The sequence below is a fragment of the Rhamphochromis sp. 'chilingali' genome (assembly GCF_963969265.1).
Source record: "Rhamphochromis sp. 'chilingali' genome assembly, chromosome: 13".
Classification (NCBI taxonomy): domain Eukaryota; kingdom Metazoa; phylum Chordata; class Actinopteri; order Cichliformes; family Cichlidae; genus Rhamphochromis; species Rhamphochromis sp. 'chilingali'.
In genome coordinates, this window is record NC_137940.1 from 21,377,165 (window position 1) to 21,399,891 (window position 22,727).

General features: G+C 43.8%; 1 protein-coding gene across 4 annotated transcripts in view; it reads left to right on the forward strand.

Annotated features, from left to right (window-relative positions):
* aff2 (AF4/FMR2 family, member 2) overlaps positions 1-22,727 on the forward strand; it is a 209,306-nt gene that overhangs the window by 157,861 nt on the left and 28,718 nt on the right. For all 4 annotated transcript variants that reach the window (XM_080900657.1, XM_080900656.1, XM_080900658.1 and 1 more), the window contains 6 exons: positions 3,449-3,554; positions 3,682-3,832; positions 3,982-4,197; positions 8,526-8,730; positions 14,871-15,947; positions 16,047-16,162. In XM_080900657.1, the coding sequence (XP_080756783.1) occupies positions 3,449-3,554; positions 3,682-3,832; positions 3,982-4,197; positions 8,526-8,730; positions 14,871-15,947; positions 16,047-16,162 (1,871 nt within the window). The remainder of the gene's footprint in view (positions 1-3,448; positions 3,555-3,681; positions 3,833-3,981; positions 4,198-8,525; positions 8,731-14,870; positions 15,948-16,046; positions 16,163-22,727) is intronic.

Sequence of the window (22,727 nt, forward strand, 5' to 3'; positions counted from 1 at the left end):
TCACCTGAAATCTTGGCTGATTGTGACCTACACCCGTCTTCACACCTTGGCTTGTTCAAGGTTCAAGGTTCAAGGTTCTTTATTTGTCACATGCATAGTTATACAAGTATAACACACAGTGAAATGTAGCCTGACACGCTCCTTGACATGTGCAAAAAAAAATTATATATACTATATATATATAAATATATATATAGTATATACATTGGGTGAATGTGCAGTAGTAGCAGCAAGCAGGTGAATTCTGTACATTAATATGAATAGACATCTGACTATTTTACAGGATAGACAATATAAACATATTTAAAATTAAAGGAATTGAAATGTACATTGTGCCTTGGTTTAGTGTCTGGAAGAGAGTCCTGTCTCAGTCAATTATAGATGATGTGAGAGGGCGGGTGTGTGTGTTTAGGGCACGGATGGCTTGGGGATAGAAGCTCCTCTTGAGTCTCTCTGTCCTTGCCTGGAAGATGCGGAACCTTCTACCAGATTGCAGAAGTTGGAACAGTTTGTTGCCAGGATGGGACGGGTCCTTCAGTATCTGCGCTGCTCTAGTCCGGCATCTCCTGGTGTAGGTGTCCTGAAGCGGGGGGAGAGCAATCCTGCAGCAGCGTTCTGCTGTACGGATCACTCTCTGGAGAGCTTTTTGGTCCTTCACACAGCTGTTCCCAAACCACGATGTCATGTTCTGTGTGAGGATGCTCTCCACAGCGCCTGTATAGAAAATCCTGAGGATCTTTGGAGAGACCCTGAACTTCCTCAGTTGTCGTAGGTGATACAGGCGCTGCCTAGCCTTTTTGGTCTGGACCTGAATGTGGGCAGCCCATGTCAGGTCTGAGGAGATGTGGACACCAAGATACTTGAAGGACTGCACCCTCTCCACTGGAGCTCCATTGATGATAATGGGCTTGTAGTCTCTGTGCTGACTCCTTCTGAAGTCCACCAACAGCTCCTTGGTCTTGCTGACGTTCAGCTGGAGGTGATTGTCCTGGCACCACGATGCCAGATTCTTCACTTCATCCATGTAGGCCGCCTCATCGTTGTTGGAGATGGCACCCAACACCACTGTGTCGTCAGCAAACTTCACAATGGTGTTGGAGCCATGGGTGGCCACACAGTCTGAAGTGTAGAGGGAGTAGAGCAGTGGCGAGAGGACACATCCCTGAGGTGCTCCTGTGTTGATGGTGATGCTGTTGGAGAAGCACCTGCCCACCCTCACCACCTGAGTTCTGCCAGTGAGGAAGTCCAACACCCATGCACACAGATGGCTGTTAAGTCCCAGATCCCTCAGCTTTGTGAACAGTCTGCAGGGCACTATTGTGTTAAACGCTGAACTGTAATCAACAAACAGCATTCGCACATAGTTACCCTGTTTCTTGTCCACGTGGCTGAGAGTGGTGGATCTGTTGGATCTGTAGGCGAACTGCAGCGGATCTGTGGTGTCTGGGATGGAGGAGGAGATGATGTTCTTCAGCAGCCTCTCAAACACCTTCATTACTACCGAGGTCAGTGCAACTGGCCGGTAATCGTTCAGGGATGAGGGTTTGCTGTTCTTGGGCACAGGGATGATGGTGGATCTTCTGAAGCATGTGGGGACCACAGACTTCGCCAGGGACTCGTTGAAGATGTAAGTGAACACACCTGCTAGCTGGTCAGCACAGCAGCGCAGCAGATGGCCGGTGATGCCGTCTGGCCCCGCCGCTTTCCTTGTGTTCACTCTCCTCAAAGCCACTCGGACGTCATGCTCCGCGATGCTGGTCACCGGTCTCTCACTGATGATGTCACTGTCCTCGGTAGTCAGGCGGTAGATAGCATTAGCCGCCTGGCTAACCTCGAAACGGGCGTAGAACTGATTCAGCTCGTTGGTGAATGCAGAGTCAGCGTTGATCAGCGCAATGTCCCTGGCTTTGTAGTCCGTAATGGTGCGTAGTCCGTGCCACATACTCCGTGTGTCGCCCTGGTGGAAGTGGGACTCCACACGTTCCCGGTACCGGCGTTTGGCATCTCTCACCGCACGCCGTATGAGGCCGCTTTGTAGGCGCTCATATCGCCAGTGGCGAGACCCGCGTTGTAGGGGGCGGTCCTGGCGTTTACTGCAGTGCGGATCGATCTGTCCATCCACGGTTTCTGGTTTGGGAATGTGGTGACTCTCGCAGTGGGGATAATCTCCTCCACTAGCATATTGACGAAGCATACTGCTACTTCCGTAAACTCGTTGATGTCGACTGCGCATGCTCTGAACATGTCCCAGTCTACGTCGTTGAATGCGTCCTGTAGCGTAGCTTCTGATTGGGCAGTCCACCGTTTTACCTCCCTCGTGGTCACGTCTTCCCTCCGTATGCTTTGTTTATACTGGGTGATGAGGAAGATGGCGTTGTGGTCAGACTTCCCAAAAGCCGGGTGTGAGACCGCTTTGTAGCCCTGCTTGTATGGCGTGTAGCAGTGATCCAAAATTCGATCCCCTCTCGTTGGACACAAGACATGCTGGTAAAAGTTTGGCATGACTTGTCTGAGGTTTGCTTTGTTAAAGTCTCCTGCTACAATGAGGGCTGCGCCCGGGTCCTTGTTTTGAAGCGAGCTCAGCACATCATGTAATTCGGACAAAGCCATACCTGTGTCCGCTTGGGGTGGGATGTAGACCGCCGTGGCGATGACCGAGTTGAACTCACGGGGCAGATAGAAAGGGCGGCACTTAATGCTCAGGAACTCCAGATGTGGCGAGCAGCCGCTGGAGAGAGTAGAAATGCTCCTGGCATCACAACACTTTCTGTTTACCATGAAACACACTCCCCCACCTTTGGTTTTGTTTGACTCTGCCGTTGTGTGGTTAGGTAGAGGATCAATAGGGGGTCCATTGTCCCTCTTGGGGGGACACTCCCACAGGGCTTAAATCTGCGACTCTCCAGTGTAAGGACGGAACTGAGTGAACAAGCCGTTCTCAGAAAACTTGGAGAATTATTCCTTAAGATTAATTTAAAAGTGGTAAGATAGAAAGCTAGGCTCCTTTTATATAAAGATAAAGAAATGAGGGGTCACTCGAGATTTTTACACAGTACTGTCAACAACGCACCAATACAAACACTGAGGCTGTGAATATCTTCAGCTCTGACAAATCTCTCCAATTTTATTTTCATTTTATAAGAGGCAGATCCCCTTTCACTGCTATTCTCCCGATTCACAGCTTCTCACTTTACTGTAAATCTTACTGTCTGTAAATTAAATGAACTCTCCCCACTCTGTCTTGTCAGTGCTCTGAAAGTCATAAAACTCCATCTGCAGAAAAAACAAATTACGACAATATTTATCGCATTATTTCAATGCCTCGACGCTGCTTGGGTTTATAGGCGTGTGCCGTGAAACACACTGGAAGAAACTGATGTAAAGAGACAAAGCAGTAAAAAAATCACAGCACAAACAAAATAAAAAGTTGTCTTTTTCCTCCTATTAGCCCGAGCCTCCGTCAACCAACAAGTGGCAGCTGGACAGCTGGTTGAATAAGGTCCAAGCTCAGACCAAACCCCTGGTTCCCCCACAACAAGAACATCATGGCACAGGTTGGTAGACATGGAAGGTTAAAGCCATTCTGTCCACGAAGAACTGCAGGATGTGCTAAATAGCCTAGATAAACATATCTTGGTTAGGTTACAATTACCTATTCTAGTCAAATGGTCCACTGCTTAGGCTCCATCAACCAGGGTCCAGAGACATTCTCCCCAGGCAATGAGGCACCGGGAGTGGGTACGGCTGCCAAAACTAAGCCCTGTGGATCGAGCAGTACGCCTGTTCCAGCTGCACCTACAGTGGAGCACAAGGACACGAGGGCAGCTTTCTGGTAGGTTTGTTTAGAATATTGCTAAAGTAGCTCTTCAAAATAGCATCTGCTGAATGAAAGACTGAATGAAAGACTAATTGTAGGTTGCAGCTGGCAAAAATGTGTCTTAACCATCTATATATGAAAAAAATGTGTTTTGTTTTCTTCAGCCCGGGCAGAGAGAAGGCAAAGGCCAAGCTGAGTCAGAAGGCCTCGGGGGAGGGCCAGAGGTCTAAGATGAGGCTGTCGCTGGGCCTGTTGTCGGGGCCCGAGGTCACGACCCCAAGGAGGAACACCACAGGGAAGAAACAGCCCAGACGGACAGAGAGGTCAAACAGCGTGGAGGATAATCAGAACCAGACATGGAACAGAGCAAACCAGCACAGGTAAGAAATAAAGGAAATGATGATTGTGTTTGCTTGTGTTTTACTTCTAATATAGTAGAAGCTTTGTTGGAGTAGTAATTGTTTGTTGTTGTTAACAACGTTTTTTCATTGTAGACACAGAAAAGTAGTTCTTCAAAATAGATATGTAACACTGGCAGGACAGATTCATATAAGATAAATATAGTGCTGTAAAATCCTCACCATAGCATATAGTCCCTCTAATGGCTGAATATAATATATATAATAATGTAATATAATATATAACCACTGAGTTCAGCTGGCATGCTCACATCTGTCACATCTGTTGTGATATACTGTAGTGGACATGGATATAATTTTTTGAAGTCATAGTATCTATATATATATATATATATATATATATATATATATATATATATATATGTATATATGTATATACATATATATATATATATATATATATATATATATATATATATATATATATATATATATATATATATATATATATTGTGACTGTTCAACTTGTAGCCAAGCATCTCACTGATCACTGCTGCCGTATTGTTGAACAGCCACAAGGGGCAGTACCCTCCATGGAGAAGGAGGCTAGAGGACAAGATCAAAGTAGCACGGAGGGAGGTTAGCCAACTAACGGAGTTGCAGAAAGGTGCGACAAAGAAGGTGCATAAGAAATACAGCAAGCTGTCCATACCTGAGGCCTTGGAAACTGCCAAGCAAAGACTCACAGCCTTGGCCAGCCGCTTGAGGAGGTACACCAGAGAGATAGAAGGCAGGAGAATAAGAAGAAGAAGAAAGTGTGTACTTTATTGAGCCCCGTAGGGAAATTCCTTTCTGCATTTAACCCATTCACTCAGTGAAGCAGTGGGCAGCCATTGGGCGCCCGGGGAGCAGTGTGTAGGGACGGTACCTTGCTCAGGGGTACCTCAGGGTAGCTGTTAAGGGGAATCGAACCCCCGACCTTCCGATCATGGGGCAACCACTCTACCTACTGAGCTATCCCTGCCCTCAGATAAACCAGCTGTTCTCCACAGAACCAGCAAAAGTGTACTCTCAGTGGCAAGGGAACAATAAGAGAACAGCACCACCAAGGCTGGAGACGGAGCAATACTGGAAGGGCATATGGGAGAAGGACGCAACCCACAACGGCAATGCTCAGTGGCTAGTGGATCTGAGGGCAGACCACAGCGACCTCCCTGAACAGGGTCCAGTAACCATCACAGTGGCAGATATCCAAGAAAGGGTCTCCAGTATGAAGAGTTGGACAGCACCAGGGCCCGACATGGTTCACGCCTACTGGCTAAAGAAGCTGACTGCACTCCACGAGCGCCTGGCAGCACAAATGAACCAGCTGCTAGTTAACGAGAGACACCCGGAATGGCTAACCGAAGGTCGGACGGTCCTGATCCCCAAGGACCCCAAGAAGGGACCGGTCCCCTCCAACTACCGACCAATAACCTGCCTCAGTACTACATGGAAGCTCCTGTCAGGCATCATATCGGCTAAGATGAACAGGCACATGGGTCAATACATGAGCGGGACACAGAAAGGAATTGGCAAGAATACCAGAGGCGCAAAACACCAGCTACTGGTAGACAGAACAGTCAGCCGAGACTGCAAGACCAGACTGACCAACCTGTGCACTGCCTGGATTGATTACAAGAAGGCCTATGACTCAATGCCCCACAGCTGGATACTGGAATGCCTAGAATTGTACAAGATCAATGGGACCCTAAGAGCCTTCATCAGGAACTCAATGGGGATGTGGCGTACAACACTAGAGGCCAACTCCAAGCCCATAGCACAAGTCACCATCAAGTGCGGGATCTACCAAGGAGATGCTCTGTCCCCACTGCTGTTCTGCATAGGCCTGAACCCCCTCAGTGAGATCATTAACAAGGCTGGCTACGGATACCGACTACGGAACGGAGCAGTTGTCAGCCACCTCCTGTACATGGATGACATCAAGCTGTATGCCAAGAGTGAACGAGACATCGATTCACTGATCCACACTACCAGGCTATACAGCAATGACATTGGAATGTCGTTCGGACTGGAGAAGTGTAGTCGGATGGTAACAAAGAGAGGGAAGGTAGTCAGAACTGAGGGGATTGAACTACCAGAAGGCAACATTGCAGACATAGAGGACAGTTACAAGTACCTGGGGATCCCGCAGGCGAATGGGAACCATGAAGAGGCCGCTAGAAAAGCTGCAACCACCAAGTACCTGCAGAGGGTCAGGCAAGTCCTGAGGAGTCAGCTGAATGGTAAGAACAAGATCCGGGCCATCAATACGTACGCCCTGCCCGTGATCAGGTACCCTGCTGGGGTAATAGGCTGGCCAAAGGAGGAGATAGAAGCCACTGACATAAAGACAAGAAAGCTCCTTACCATGCATGGAGGGTTTCACCCCAAGTCCAGCACCCTGAGGCTGTACGCTAAGCGGAAGGAAGGGGGCCGGGGACTGGTGAGTGTCAGCACCACAGTCCAGGATGAGACAAGGAACATCCAAGAATACATTGGGAAGATGGCCCCAACTGACCGAGTGCTCAGTGAATACCTCAGGCAGCAGAAACCCAAGAAAGAGGAGGGAGACGAGGAACCATCATGGAAGGACAGGCCCCTGCACGGTATGTACCACCGGCAGATAGAGGAGGTGGCTGATATCCAGAAATCCTACCAGTGGCTGGACAAAGCTGGACTGAAAGACAGCACAGAAGCACTAATCATGGCAGCACAAGAACAAGCTCTGAGCACAAGATCCATAGAGGCTGGGGTCTATCACACCAGGCAAGACCCCAGGTGCAGGCTGTGTAAAGATGCCCCAGAGACAATCCAGCACATAACAGCAGGGTGCAAGATGCTAGCACGCAAGGCATACATGGAACGCCATAACCAAGTGGCCGGCATAGTGTACAGGAACATCTGTGCCGAGTATAACCTGGAAGTCCCGAGGTCAAAATGGGAGATGCCCCCAAGGGTGGTGGAGAATGACCGAGCTAAGATCCTGTGGGACTTCCAGATACAGACGGACAAAATGGTGGTGGCTAACCAACCGGACATAGTGGTGGTAGACAAACAGAAGAAGACGGCCGTAGTGATCGATGTAGCGGTTCCGAATGACAGCAACATCAGGAAGAAGGAACACGAGAAGCTGGAGAAATACCAAGGGCTCAGAGAAGAGCTCGAGAGGATGTGGAGGGTGAAGGTAACGGTGGTCCCCGTGGTAATCGGAGCACTAGGTGCGGTGACTCCCAAGCTAGGCGAGTGGCTCCAGCAGATCCCGGGAACAACATCGGAGATCTCTGTCCAGAAGAGCGCAGTCCTGGGAACAGCTAAGATACTGCGCAGGACCCTCAAGCTCCCAGGCCTCTGGTAGAGGACCCGAGCTTGAAGGATAAACCGCCCGCAGGGGCGTGCTGGGTGTTTTTTTTTTAATATATATATATATATGTGTGTGTATATATATAAATTTTAAGCTAGAGCTACAAAAGTCTTATTTTCATCTCCCAGGTGAATGTCTCGAGCTCCTCTGAGAGCCAGTTACCTAAAAAGCAAAAACTGTCTTAAGCCGTATTGACCTACTCGAGCTGAGCACATTCTACACTACACTTTGTTACTATGTGGGCTGTGCCATAATGTACAAGGGCAGGGTTTGTGTGCATCTGACTATAGTGATATCTCTTTTAATCAATAAAATTGAGCCAGATATTTCCATCTTAGCTGTCTCTGTAAAGCAGCACATGAAGAAGACACTGGTGCACTTTCATCATTTCAACATAAGCCCGACAGTTTGAGATAAAAATCCACAGCAGCCTATATTCTGATGTGTAACTGGCTCTATAACGGATACAGTGCTTGCTATTGACTAAACTATTACAATTACTGTTAGGAACTTTACCACCTGCTTCACACTGCAGCTTAGAGCTAACAGAGGTTCCCGTGGATCACTGAGCTGTCTGGCACATGGCCACTGAAGACTGTCACTCCCTCTGAGCTGAACAGTGCTGAGACTGAGTAGAAGCCATGTCAGACTCTGTGCGCAGCTTGCCGTTGGCCTAATTAGGAAAAAAAATAACATTGATTGTTTTTCCTGTTTTTCATTTTCCTCTCCCTCAATCACCTCTTCCTTTTCTTCGTTCCATTTTAAGCTTCCTACGTCCAAGTTTGACTGAATGCATGCTGTTTTCAATTATTTCATGCTGTCACAAGACCAAGCAATGGCAAGCATTACCTTCTATTGTTTATCATGTAGCTTGGGCTTCACTGCCTTGCTCAAGGGTGAATCTAGTTCCAGTAGTGAGCCTTCCTCTTATTGTTTCTCCCATTAGCCCTGCAGCGAGGGAGAAGGACCTGTTGCCTCCCCCCTCCCTGGAGCATCAGAACCCCCCGAGGCCGCGTAGTAAACCTCCCGGTGGGAAAACAGCCCCAAGGAAAGAACCTCGCAGTGCTACCAACTCAAACACTAACACAGCCACTCCACCAGCAGCGCTACAGCAAACCCCACTGCCAGTACCTGCTGTCAGTGTAAACCAGGTTAGTTTTAGATGTGTGTGTGTGTGTGTGTGTGTGTGTGTGTGTACTGCAGGAAGGTTGCAGACATTTGGAATAGGGCTGAACACCAAGTACAGATGTATCAGACTGTACCCTATACTTATCGCTTTGTGCAACTCTACAACAAATGTACTGACTCGTGGTTCCTTCCCTGAAAGGTTCCTGTTTGTAATCCAGTCTCAGCTGTGTGTGAATATATATGAATATATACAGCTATTGTATGCTCATTAATGGAAAAGGGAAATCAGTTTTTGTTAAATACATACACGTAATGCTACATATTTATATTAAAACACCACAAGATGAACACTTTGTTAGGTACATCTGTTGAACTGCTCACTGGGCAGCAACTCAGTGAAATTAGGCATACATGCTCTATACATGATCAAAGTGAGCATCAGATTGGAGAAGAAAGGTGATTGAAGTGACTTTGAAATGCATGGTTGTTGGTGCCAGATGGGCTGCTCGGCTGAGTGTTTCTGCTGATCTACTGAGATTTCAGAGAATGGTCTCAAAAAGGATTTAGAAAATATCGAGGACAACAGTAACTCAAATAACTGCTCGTTACAACATATGAATGTAGAAGAGCATCCCTGACACCGCAGCACAACACTGCAAACCTCGCAGCAGCAGAAGACCACACATGATGCCATTTCCTTCAGCTAAAAACAGCAAACTAAGGATATCATTTGCACAGACTCACTCAGATAGATGGTGGATGGTCAGGATGTCTCGTCAACAGTTCAGGCTGCTGGTGATGCAGTGGTGTGGAGGATATTTTCTTGGCACACATTGGGTACCAACAGCTGCAACCTTAGCAGGGCTGCAGCGACCCAAATATCACTGAAAAGCACAGACGCTGCTTTCAGGAAGCGTGGGAATTCTTTCAGTTTAGCAAAGGGTTTTAGAAAAACATCTGTGTGACGCCAGCGACAGGTTAGCCTCCCTGAGCATCTCTTTATGACCACAGTGCACCCATCTGCTGATGACTGCATGCAGCAGGATAATGTTCAATATCACAAAAGCTCAAACCGCTTTCTTCATGACAGTGAGCTCACTGTAGATCTACAGCAACTGTGTGATTCCTTAAAGAATTAGGGCAAAAGGGGCGTCCAACCCGGTACTAGCAGGGGGTACCTAATGACGTTGGTGGTAGTGTTACATTGTAACAGAGTGTTTTTAACTCAAGTGGAAGAACGGGAGGATTTAAATGGTTAAACAGCAACAAACATTCAAAATGCTAAAAGGAAATCATAAAAATGTTGACCTAATGTAACTTTAACGCTGCAGTGAGGCTGAACAGTAATAAGAAGCCCTAGAAAACGTGTAAACAAATAACGCTGATGATTTCCTTTTCAGATGTTTTCATGTTGGCTGATCTCTGTGATGCTGCTGTCTTTCGTCATTACTTGTTTTGCTTTGAGAACAAATTTCCCCTCCATTGTTCTGCTGTCAGGTTGTGGAAATTGTTCTCGTAAAACTCATCTGCTGACAAATTAGCAACTAACACGTTAGCAGCTGTCAGCGATGTTACAACAAGATTACACTGAGGAAAACTGCAGTAACCAGCAAACAGCAGCTCAGCTGTTACAGCCCACAGAGAAGACTTGAAGAAGTGACCCGGCAGCATGACGTGCCCGACTCTGACAACTGCCACCTCTGCGTCAGCAGCCGGAGCTACAGGCGCCCCGACAGCCCCTCAGAGCTCCAAACTTTAATTCGCTCACACAGTACTTAGAATTAATTTAACAACTAATTACTTAATGCCTAATTATCATCATGTTCTCTTTTGTTTTCATCAACTTCAGGGAAACAACATAAAAGTTCGAATACTTTTCCACATATCCCACTGCAAAGATTTACCCACAGTACTGAGCATGAACTGAAAGGGGACCTAATATTCTTATTTCAGAATAACCATCGTTTATTTTAGGCCAGACGTTAGTGAATCCTCTCAATTTACCAACTGTCGGAAGCAAGCCCTTTACAGCCTTGCTGTTTTCTGATTGGTTGCCCCACATATACACAACTTTTCATGGTAACACTTAATAATGGCGTCCACGACTAACGGGTCCCCTGTAATTAAATGGACTTTCAATGTATTTTACCTGAAATTAGATCATTATATTTACCTATAAACACTTAAAGGTAGATACACTAGAATAGGATAGAATTATATTGTAAGTAAATTCAAGTTTTCTGAAGGTAATTTTAAGTAATGCGTAAGTAATTTTAAGAATTGCATAACTTCATATATTTTATAGAAATAAAGCAACACAAAAATATATATAATGTAAGTTTAAGCAGTGTGCAGTGGTCATATTTGGAAAAACAAACATCTTACATCGTAAATTATTTTTTGGGACAGCGGTCGTACTGTGGAAGCTTACATTTTTAGCTCTTTATTTTTTTGCATCTTTATATCTTTATTTGATTTGTTGCTAATTCTGTTGTGTTCAATATTGTTTTTGATTATAAATAAAAGTCGATAAATTAAGTTAGACTTGGTTCCTCCATTACAAGGTCACACATGCCGGCCAGTTTTGATTTTCTCTACTTACAGTATCATTTGTGTCATCTTTGCTGTAAAACACATGAAGTGATGCTCTAAAATCAGTCCTCCACTACTTAAACTTCCTTACACAATTCCTTAAAATGACCTAAACACTACATACATTTACTTACAGTATAATTCTTTCTTTGTTTCCTGAGAAAGCTGACTCTTACCGACTTGTCCCAGTGTAGCTACATGTAAATATTTTACCTTGTAAGTTCAAAGTTTTCAATGTCATTTATTTACAGGTGAATTAATACGACGAAGCATTATGAAAAATATATATCACTGTTCATTTTGAGAATAAGGTCAAAATTTTGAGATTAAACTTGAAATATTATTTAAAGAATGAAGTCAACTTTATTCTCAAAATGAGCAATAATATTTCTTTTTTAATGGGGCCCTAATACTGGTTACTGTTACACTTCCACAGCAGTTGTGTGATGCTGCTGTGCTCACAGCCACAGCTGTGTGCCTGAAATGATTATATTTGGGTTATACTGTCTCATTCACATCTAACGGATCCAAAAGTTTAATAAAAATCTACACGTGAGCATTTCGGTCTGAAGTCTGAGATTTTGGCTCTCTTGTACGCACACAGATCAAAGCTAACGATGCTACAGTATATAATTAAATCCAACGGGCTGTCGTTATATTTCATGGTATACATACAGATGTGCCTCTCCTGTCAAGTGTACGCAGGTGAAAATGTCCTTGTTTTACTAAAGAGATATAACCTTTCTTAAATTACCTGAGAATGGAGATGAACGCTAACGTGTGCAATCGGTGCCGTAAGTGCTGTTGCAACATTTGATCTTCTGCCTGTTTTAGTTGCGCAGAGCAGCTGGCAAGATGGCTAATGTCAACAGTGAGGAGAGGTGAACTATGGAGAAAGCAGGCCAGAGGAGTTTTGTTCAAGAAAGGAAAAGCTTTTGCCGGCAGTGCAAATAAGCTCTGTGCAAGGGACAGTTTCCCCCTTTTTTCTATTTCAGCAAAACACTACATGGCATTTACTGAGAATGGATTTTGCAGATGGCAACACGCATTGGAAAGATTCCAGAGGGCTGCGTCTGCCAAGCGAGTGGGTTTATACTGACGACTGGGAACATTAGTGGTGTTTTCTTCTCTGCATCTGCCTCTGTAGTTGCTTTCTCGTGTTGCTGTTGCACACACATCGCTGCTCCTCGCTCGCCTTTGTTTCAGTTGAGGATAATTGATCAGTACATGTCTAAAATTAAGCATTCAACATCACAGGGTCAATTTTGATTGGGAACAAGACAAGGGCAGCGATGCAGGTGTAGCTACACAGCACTAAAAAGGAAAATAAACTGAGTGGATTGTGGCTGCGTCTGCCAGCTGACACACCTTATTTACAGAAGAAGAAAGAAGGCTTGTCAGAAAGTTAAACTGATGATACACAAACAGCTAGAAGCCAGTTTTCGCTCGTATATATTTATATATACATTTATTTTCCTATTGTTAAAAAATAATCTAAAGAACAAAAACACTAATCAAACCTACAATAAGGCCAAAGCCCATATCCTTCACCTTTGTTATCCAAAAACATGGAATAGTTCGGCATGTCTGCTGCTGTAAATACTAACTACAACAGAAGACAGCCCACAACAAATTAACCATTTTAACCTGTTTAAGTAAAATTTGGTTAAAACGACTGTGCCCTGCGGTGCAGCTTCAGGCATAAACTGTGTAGATGTGACCTGTTTGCAAAGAGTTTGGTCTGTAGGAGATATAAACTAAGCTGAGGCTGAGATCCACAGACAGAGTAAAGGAGCCAGGTTAACCAGTCACTGTTTTTCTTTATCCATCTGTAAAAACAGAATATTACACACTCATATTTAGGTAAGAAAACAGGAGAAAAACTATTAAAATTTAATTGGAAGTTATTCTGTCCTTTCACATTATTTCCATTTCAAATGTCGACTGCTTACAGAGTGTAAGCTAATGACTTTGATGATTTCTGGATTTCCCCAATTTAAATCAAAATTTCACATTATTGTGTCATCGTGTACTGTATGATTCCAAGGATTAAAGAAAGGAGAAAATACTAAGTCTAATATCTACTAATACTAATGTTTATTCAGGTAACATCAGCATCATGTAACTAAAATCCATTTAACCAAACTGAAATTACAATGATGCTCCTGCTAGTAGATAAACAGAGTCTACAGGCAAAAGTAAGGAAGCATCCACGTCCATGCTAGTGTCAGGTCATGCTAAATACAACATGTTTGTTTTGTAAATTATCACCATTAAATTAATAATAGCAGACTATGTAGCTGATGTACTAATGCAGCTTCAGGAGGCTATGTCCATCTTTTATATACAGTCTGTGAGAAAAACAGTAAGACAGTAAAGCTTTTCTGAACAATTTCTTCCTATTCTTCATGGATTTTAGATGCACTTGAATATGAAGCCACATATTTTAAAAACTTAAAAGAATTAATGATAATGCTATCAAGACTGAATATCACTGTTACCATCAAAGAGGATATTTCTTTAGTGGACACTCAATGATCTGCTATGTGAGTCACGACTCTAGAAACCTAAAGCTTCATGATGTTCATCTTCCAGACCACTTTATATACATCGCTCCCCGGAAGAGCCGTTCTGTCCCTTGCTGGTAATGCCTCCACAATGAGTGTTGGAGCTCCTTCACTATGTCAAAATGGTGATGCTTCAATCTGATTTTTCATTTTGGGGGAAGTGAAAAAAGTCGCAGGGTGCCAAATCATGTAAGTAGTGTGGTAGGAAGTGAATATTGTGTTTGCACAGCTAAAAAAAAGAAAAAAAAAAAGTTCTGCGCCTCACCATGGAAGACAAATTAACTGTGCACAAAGATGAAGAGAACGACGACGTGCTCCTATCAAATCTCTTTGGCTGAGAACTGTGCTCATCAAACACATTATTCCGTGTGAAATTTGGGACATTGAGAAGTTTTCTCTCTGGTCAAGTCTGAGGACCGCTAAGTGAAGGTGGTCAGGACACGGCTCCCAGGAAGCTCAGGAAAAATTCCTGCTTTACCAGAAGCAATCCAGAAGTGCATCGAAACGGGATCTTTAAAGAGAAAACTGGAAAAATTTCTATAATAAAGATGCACTTGTTTATGAAACTGTGCCCTCGCATCTTAGAAATAACTCAACTAAGAAATGTGAGACGCATCTTTTAATTTGCATGTGACAAACAGACCGCCTGCGCTCAACTGTGTGACTTGTGTGCAGCGAATATCAGTGACATTCAAAACGAGACAGTCAAACATGTTTCTTTTTGCTTCACAGATTAGTGGAACAAGCTGGCAACTCGTGCTGCCTAATTTGCATGATATTATCACATTCAGTAATGTGCTGTATGTGCTTTGCTTTTGATTATAACGTTTGTCTACACCAGGTTTTTTTCTTCGTCGGGGTTTAAAAGTGCATTAGTGGACGGGGTATAAGAGATGGCTAAAGATCAGAAGCTTCCTTTGTGTGTGTTATATGTGCCGTTTTTTCTTGACTTGTATCTTGTATTTTGTTGCTCCTTTTCATACATTTACATATATTTTCATCAGGACAAGCGGAAATACAGAGGTCCCAGCACCAGGATCACACCCAAGTCCAGAGAATTCATCGAAACAGATTCCTCCTCCTCTTCGTCAGAATGCCAGTCGGATACGGAGGAAGCCATCAAAATCCCAGCTTTGCCGCCACAGACGACACGCTCTGCAATTAACACGCAGACTCTGTCCAACGCACACATGCACGCGCCTCTTCTCCCATGCCTTGGCTCTGCTGGCGGTGTGGGGAGTCTGGGAACATTTGGAGGGAAGGGACTTCGAGTCAAAGATGGTAGCAACGTGCCCACTAACGGTAGCAGCAACAGTAGTAACGGTAGCATCGGCAGCAGTAGTAACGGCAGCAGTGGTAGCTGTAACTCCCTGAGCATTAGCAACATAAGTGGTTCATTTGGCACCTCTGTTCCCGATCCTGGAGGGTTAGGAGGGCAAAGCAAAGACCTGGAGCCCATGTCACCGCCTTCCAATCTGGGACACGAGGTGCCTCTCTCACCCTTGAGGGAATACCATGAGATCCAGAGTTTATGGGTAAAAATTGACCTGAGTCTGCTCAGCAAGGTGCCCGGCCAGGCCGCGGGGGAAAGATCAAGGGTGGGAATTTCAGAAAGGGATGGGAGTGAGGGGAGAGACAGAGAGAGACAAGGGGAGAGGGAGAGGATAGGTGTGGCAGAGAGGGAGAGACAGAAGCAGGAAGACAGAGAGTGGCCGGGGCTCAGAGAGAGACAGAAGCTGATGAAAGGGGAGAGACAGGAGGAAGAAAATGAGCGATTAGTGCAGGACAGAGAGAGGCAAGGTGAGCGAGAACGAGTAACAGAGAGAGAGAGGCCGATGGACAGAGAGGACAGGGAAAGATTCGGACTCGGGGAGAGAGAGAGGACGGCAGTGAGGGACAGAGAAAAGATGTGCCAGGGTCTGGGGGTCCCGGACAACAACCCCGTGCAAGAGCAGACTAATCCCAGGCTGGCTGGGAGGACGGAGAGAGCAGAGAACGGAGGCAAACACAGAAGGCAGGCGGCTGCAAACATGGTGGTTCCACCCGAGAAACACGCAAGCAAGAGCAAGAGGAAACACAAGGTGTGAAGCAGCGTTTGTTCACATATACCGCCTTAACTGTTCTGCTGGCTGTTTACTTCACTCCTTCACATCTGTGAATTCTGGTTTCTCTGTTCCTAGTCGGACCACGGAGACTCATCAGTGAACTGCAATAAGAAGCTGCGATTGGACAAAGACTGTCTGCTCCTCCCACCCTGCATCTCTCCAATACACAACCATAAGAGCAGCACGGCAGAGTAAGCATTAACAGTGCACACGAGCCACCCGGCAGATTAGCTCTGGGAAAGGACTCAGCGGGATGAGGAAGAGATTGTACTGTAATGAAAGCCCGAAACACTACATAGATCAAGTTTTGGCATCACTCCCTCATTATCAACGAGCCAGATGTCCAAGGGGTTTTTCACTAATTGTGCTGATACCAGTCCACAAACAGTAGCATCGATAGATCAGAATGCAGCACAGCCTGAAGACATGTTGTGCAAGGTGTCATCCTATTGTGCTGCTTCTTATTTTCTGTCATACATACATTGGTACAATGGTGGATGCCAGCGTAAACGTGGCCAAAGTGTCGAGTGATGAGATTAACGTATGTGCGAGTAGCTCTGAACCCTCTGTTCCTCTAGTTCTACTGGACTTTACTTACACCTGGTTATGATGTGGTCATCTCTGGCCCCGCCCACCTACTGTTCAGTGCTTCTGTTTACAAACGACAGCCAACCAAAAGAAGGTGGTGGATGAACCGAGAGGCTGAACAAAAATCATCTGTGAATCATGCAAATCTGATCTATTAGGAGTCCGATCACTTTTTTAAAGGCAGATCTACCATCGGTTAGAGCTGTTCACACGTCCTCAGTCAATGTAGTAAAACCTGGCCAACAAAAAAACTTTTTTCTGCACTTAAAAAATGAAAAATGAAATACATAAGAGTCCTGCCGGAGGGCACGAGGTGCTCTCCTTTGTCATAGATTAGAGGTATTCCAGACAAACAGACTGGTGCAAGATCACAAAGTGCTTTAAAGAACTATATTTGGTTCCTTAAATGGACTTAATTCTCCCAGCCAATCAGGTCATGTGACAGATAGTGATGCTATTGCATTTGACCAATCAGTAATGGCTTGGAGCATTTCCAACATCAGCGTTTTTTCAGGGAAATCAGGTTTTTCACCCAAACTGCCAAACTTATTGTAACATCAAAACTAGCTGTGGCAGGCCGATAAAACCCAGACATCATATATATCAAGAGTTGTTCTAAATGTTGAAACAGGTGTTGTTTGTCTTTGGTTTCTAAAAATTGGGGCCATAATATGAAGGCACCATATTTATTCATATACCCTGCTCATGTAAAACTAGTGCAAGTGATGGTAACTCCAGTTTTAGACATGCACCAGATATGTCTAGTGAGCAGCGATGAAAAAAACAATACTCTATCATAAATGTAGTAAAACGGTAGTCAGTTTTATATTAATTGTTGCCCCAACTCCATATAACACTATATGGTGATCCAGTGAGAAATCTAACTCATTAATGTGGAACCATATATGATAACTTCATTGACCTTGACTTGCAACATGGATATCAGCTCATAGTGACATCATACAGAGCCAACAGGGGTAAAAAGTGTCTGAAACCAAAAGTTCAGGTCATTGCAAATACCCTTTCCAGAGCAGGTGAGGAAAAAAATAAAGAACCGTACTGTATGATGAAAAACAGTCAATGAAGCCTCGTTTCATTAGTAAATTATGTCTCAATCATCCCAAGAAACCTGTGAATGAAAATTTTAGATACTCTATTAAAATGAGTTAAGAAATTCCAGAAAAGGCTCAGCTTTCCCTCCACTGATTCATCCTTCCCTGAATCCCTGCTATGCTCCTCATCCTCATGTGACTGTCATAGACACTAGTAGAGGTAATCAGGCAACTTTACTAGAGACTGGGTATTTTTAGGAAGGATTAAAAATTTGAATGTCGCGACGGAGCCACTAGACAGGCGAGCTCAATTCACACGGTGACGCGGGAATGACAAACCATGAATCTCTGCTTTCCGTGTGAATTATTTAAAAACAGCCTAAGCGGGCTGTCGCTATAAATAAGCCTCAACGTGACAGCTACAGAGGAAATATTTGTATAGCATCTCGGCTTTATCGAAGCATGCACGGCAGCGAGAGGTGGCAGAGAAAAGAGGGAGTGACCTGGAGTTGAACCTGTGACACTGGCGTAGTTGTCACATCCCGTTTATCATCTGGGAGGCTTTTTACGGAAACTCTGAATTGGCTGATGTGATCATCTTCCTCAGATCCAGTTGGCAGTTTCCTGTGACTTTTGACAGTTATCATCCCACCTGTTTTAATCAGCTGGGTCATATTTTGATAGCAGATAATCAGCGATGACCACATGTGACTGAGATTTGACCCCAGAACAGCACAGAAATCACATTTAGTCTTGGTCAGCAAGTCACTGGATCCACATTGGCCCAGTTGTGGTCCATATAATACATTATTTTTACTGCAAGAGAAACAACAACACAAACACTGGGTCAGAACAGCCTTCTGGTGCTGAGTAAGGCAGGCTGAGCTCTGAGGGGAATCCTAAGTTCAGTGAAATAAAGTTTAACAGAACCAGGTTTTCTTTGGGTTGGCCAGTTTGACCCAAGTAAGACTTTACAGCTATCGCAGTGCTGGTTATCAGCTTTCTACGGTGGCCCTGAGAGGCCAAACGGACTGCAACTTCAGAAAACACTTGCAAAAAGAAAAATGCTGCAAAAAGAAAAACGCTGCAAAAAGAAAAACGCTGCAAAAGCACACACATAACACAACAGAAATGTTTCTGGGGAGACAATAACTGGACGGACCAGTTGCATGAACTAAAACATGTATGTATGGCTGTATCCCAATTCAGGGACTGTTTCCCAATTCAGGGTCTGCAGCCTTAAAGTACGCAGCCTTAACGGTCCTCAAGGGCCGTGTACTCAAAGACCGCTGAGGCCGGAAGTGCGAGGCTTGTAGGCTTGTGAGATGGGACGGTCTAGCCTCCGTCACGCTGCCCAGGTTGCCTAGCAACCATGATACTAACAGCTGGAAACGTTTCATACAGCTTTGTTTGACAGAAATGAAGGAGAACATATTTTGTACATTTGTTTCTACATGAGCTTTGTGTGATTTGATAAGTATCTGAGGCTGAGACCACAGGGCTGTAAAACATGATTGTTGGGCTTCATTTCTGTACTGAACAGTCATTTAAGATTAACTAGTAAATAACAATTAGCTAATGTTGTTCATGAGACTAAAGTCATCTCACTTTGGTAATGTGAATATAATATGGCCAATATTATATTAATCATTATTAGTTATTACAGCACTGAACATGAACTCTGTGTCATTCAATGAGCTTCAGTAAAGATTCAAGTTGCATTTATTTATATTTCCTATCACCTTAAATATCACCTTCACTTAAAGACAAGTATCTTTGACAGTGTATATATAGATGTATTATATATGAGACAAATATTGTTCTTTTAATATGTTGGCATTACTAAATTTGGCTCATATGTGTAAAAAGAAAATGTACGAGCTGTGATAACTGTTTCTGATAGAATGAAGAGTAGACTGATATATTAAATATTCCTTTATTGGGTGAGAAAATCAGACCATGTCATAACTGCTTTAAGTCACACAGAATAGATATCAGAGCCTCAAACAGGCTGACTTCTGCTAAATGGGTCAAACTGGGCAGAAAGTATACAAACACATAACATCCTTATAGAATATGATGTAACACTATAGATCAACTTACCTCAGAATATATAAAGCATATAAACAATTACAGCAATATGATGCAACAAACACAGCAGTGCTACTAATCCTCATACTCAATACTCAAAGCTTCATAGAACTGAAACAAACATTTATTTTTAGCTCCATTCTGCTGCTGATACATACTTTAGGTTTCTGAACATTAAACTTGTTGCTGCCTTTCATAGTGTGTAACTTGAAGGCCCTGAGTACTTTCTCCCACACTGAAAACACTGGGATGATCAAATTATTTGAACATTACCTAATAAGACTGATTCAGGACAGACAATTAGTTATTCTAAACTTTTCTAGCAGTCCTTCACAAACAGGGAACAGTCTGTCTATCCTCTCCATCTGTCAGCTACTGCTGGCTCTTCCTCCTCCTCTTCCTCACACACTGTTGAGTTTGTCCTGGTGGATCATCAGGGGTGCAAAGCCTCACAGATGATGTGCAGCAGTGGGTCCCTCAGTCTGTCCTCACTCTGGACACTTGCAGTTGTCACGCATGGAAATCAAATGTGTGATAAGCTGCAGGATTCAAACACAAGTGTGACTTATAAACACATGTTCATACTTTTATTCCACAATCAGAGAGAAAGAAACAGAGAGAGAGTGCAGGACAGACAGACAGGTGACAGTCTCAGGTGTGTACACTGTTACACAACAGTACAAGAGAAGGAGGATTTAGTGTTTGTGTTATTATTATCGAACGGCATATATTTTAAAGTAAAGGCTAAAACAAAGTAAATGCTGAAAGTACAAACATCGCTAATGTCACATAACTTTGCCGACATGTGGCCAACAGTAATGTTTTAATGTTATTCATTATTAAACATTTGCACATAAATAAGTGACTAGGGATGGGTATCGTTTAGGTTTTATCCGATACCGGTGCCAAACCGGTACTTTTGAAACGGTGCCGGTGCTCAAACGGTGCTCAAACCGGTGCTTAAAGAATGGAGAACACAAAATTGGTCCAAAAACCTCTCATGTTCAGCTGTTTTTTGTAAAAATATAACAATGTTAGCCTTTTCTGCAGCTATGGGGCATATATGGTATCACTCTTGGCTGGAAGCAGTGCTTAAACAATGGAAAAAACACAAACTTTGTCCTAAACCTCTCATGTTTAACTGTTTTCCACTTTTTCTTTGGTCATTTTAGCCTTTTTAGCCAGGGTGAAGGGAGTATCTGCCATCAAACAAGAAGACAGCCGCATGTAGCTATGATGATGTTTGCTAGTTCACCTTACATGCATTAATGTAATAACGTGGTTAGCCTACTCAACGTAAATTAGCTACCCACGCAGAGAAGAACGGCTGCTGCCACCATCATCCGTCATCATTTCTGCTACACTGGCAGGGCTAGGGGCCAGGACTCTCCTCTTCGTGTTTTTGGGGGATGTTGCATAACAGGCAACCCACCCGCAGTAGATGTGCTCGGTGTGAGGTCTCGCAGCAAGCTATCAAATACGGCGCATTTCTGGGCTTTTAAAAAATACGCTATGCGTCGCCAGGTGTTTCATCGGATTCGAGGTGTTACCTCCTTTGACAGTATCACAGTATCAGCTTAAAGCACTTGTTGCAGGCTGCTGAGTTTGCATATTTTGCTATGAAGTAAAGCCAGACTTTTGACCGCTTCGCCTTGGGCATTTTTAATCTGTAGCTCTGCTCTAACAGAACGTACGTACCTGGCCCCGCCTACTATCCTCGGAAACGTAAAATGATTGGCTAGAATCTAAAGTGTATCACAGCTCAGGGAAAAAAAGCACCGAAATAAAGCACCGAAATGTGCGCTGCTTTTCGGTCTGGTTACTACCGTTTATGTCAGAACCGGTGCCATGATGGCACCGGACACCGGTACCCATCCCTATAAGTGACATAATATTCAGAACTTACTTTTGAAAGTTTACTCTTTGGCCGCTCTGCTTCCACTTCTTTGAAGTGTGTCCCAGTCCCAGTGCACTTGTTAGTATGTTTTGGTTCGTGCAACTGGTCCGTCCGGTTATTGTCTCCCCAGAAACATTTCCGTTGTGTTGTGTGTGCTTTTGCAGCATTTTTCTCTTTGCAAGTGTTTTTCTTTTTGCAGCATTTTTCTTTTTGCAAGTGTTTTTCTTTTTGCAGCATTTTCCCTTTTGCAAGTGTTTTCTGAAGTTGCAGTCCGTTTGGCCTCTCAGGGCCACCGTAGCTTTCTCTTAAACCGGGCTTCCTGCATCATGCCGCACTTGTCGTGTAACTTCTGCAAAAAATGATCCCTATGAAGGCCCCCTACTGCAATTAGACACATATCAGATGCTCTTAAAGATAAAAAGGTGATTAAAAATCTGTAAAGAATCTAAAAATATAACAGAAAAATTGCAAACAGTTGCAAATAAGACAAGAAATTAATGCTGCAGAAAATCGTTAATCTGGTGATTTAGCGTACAGGGTGGTAAAATACATTTTTTAATTCCAGTTAATTATTTTATGGCTGAGTTGCTCCCAGTGCTGCTTTATTTCTGACAGCTGCACATTAGAGCTCTGAAACTTTAAACTGAATACATTTAAACATTAAAGGTTAACATCCCAGAACCTAATAAAGGACGCCTTGAAATTACTTTAGTTTGTTGGCAGATCAAAGTGAAATTAATTTTTTGATTGAACTGATATTCTTGGTGTGTGTTCTGTGTTCCAGTAGCTGCAGTTCCATCAGTGTGAAAGAGGATTAGCAGCAGATTAGAATCAAGTATAACATTTAAACATTTTCTGTATTAATGCATGTACATCCTTGTGTCATTGTGACACACACTTCATTCAGTGGTTTTAGTCAGGTAGGGCTTAACAACTTGGACATATAAAACCTATTCCCTCAGCAGAAAATCTATATTGCACTTAAAACTTTCAATAATAGGCTCAGTGAAAACACGGCGCTCACAGTCAATTTTAAACAACCAATTCCTGACTCCCAGCCAGGTTATGTGTTCAGCATAAGTTACCGTGGTGGTTTAGCCATGTTTAGGGAAAAAAAGTTTCTTACCA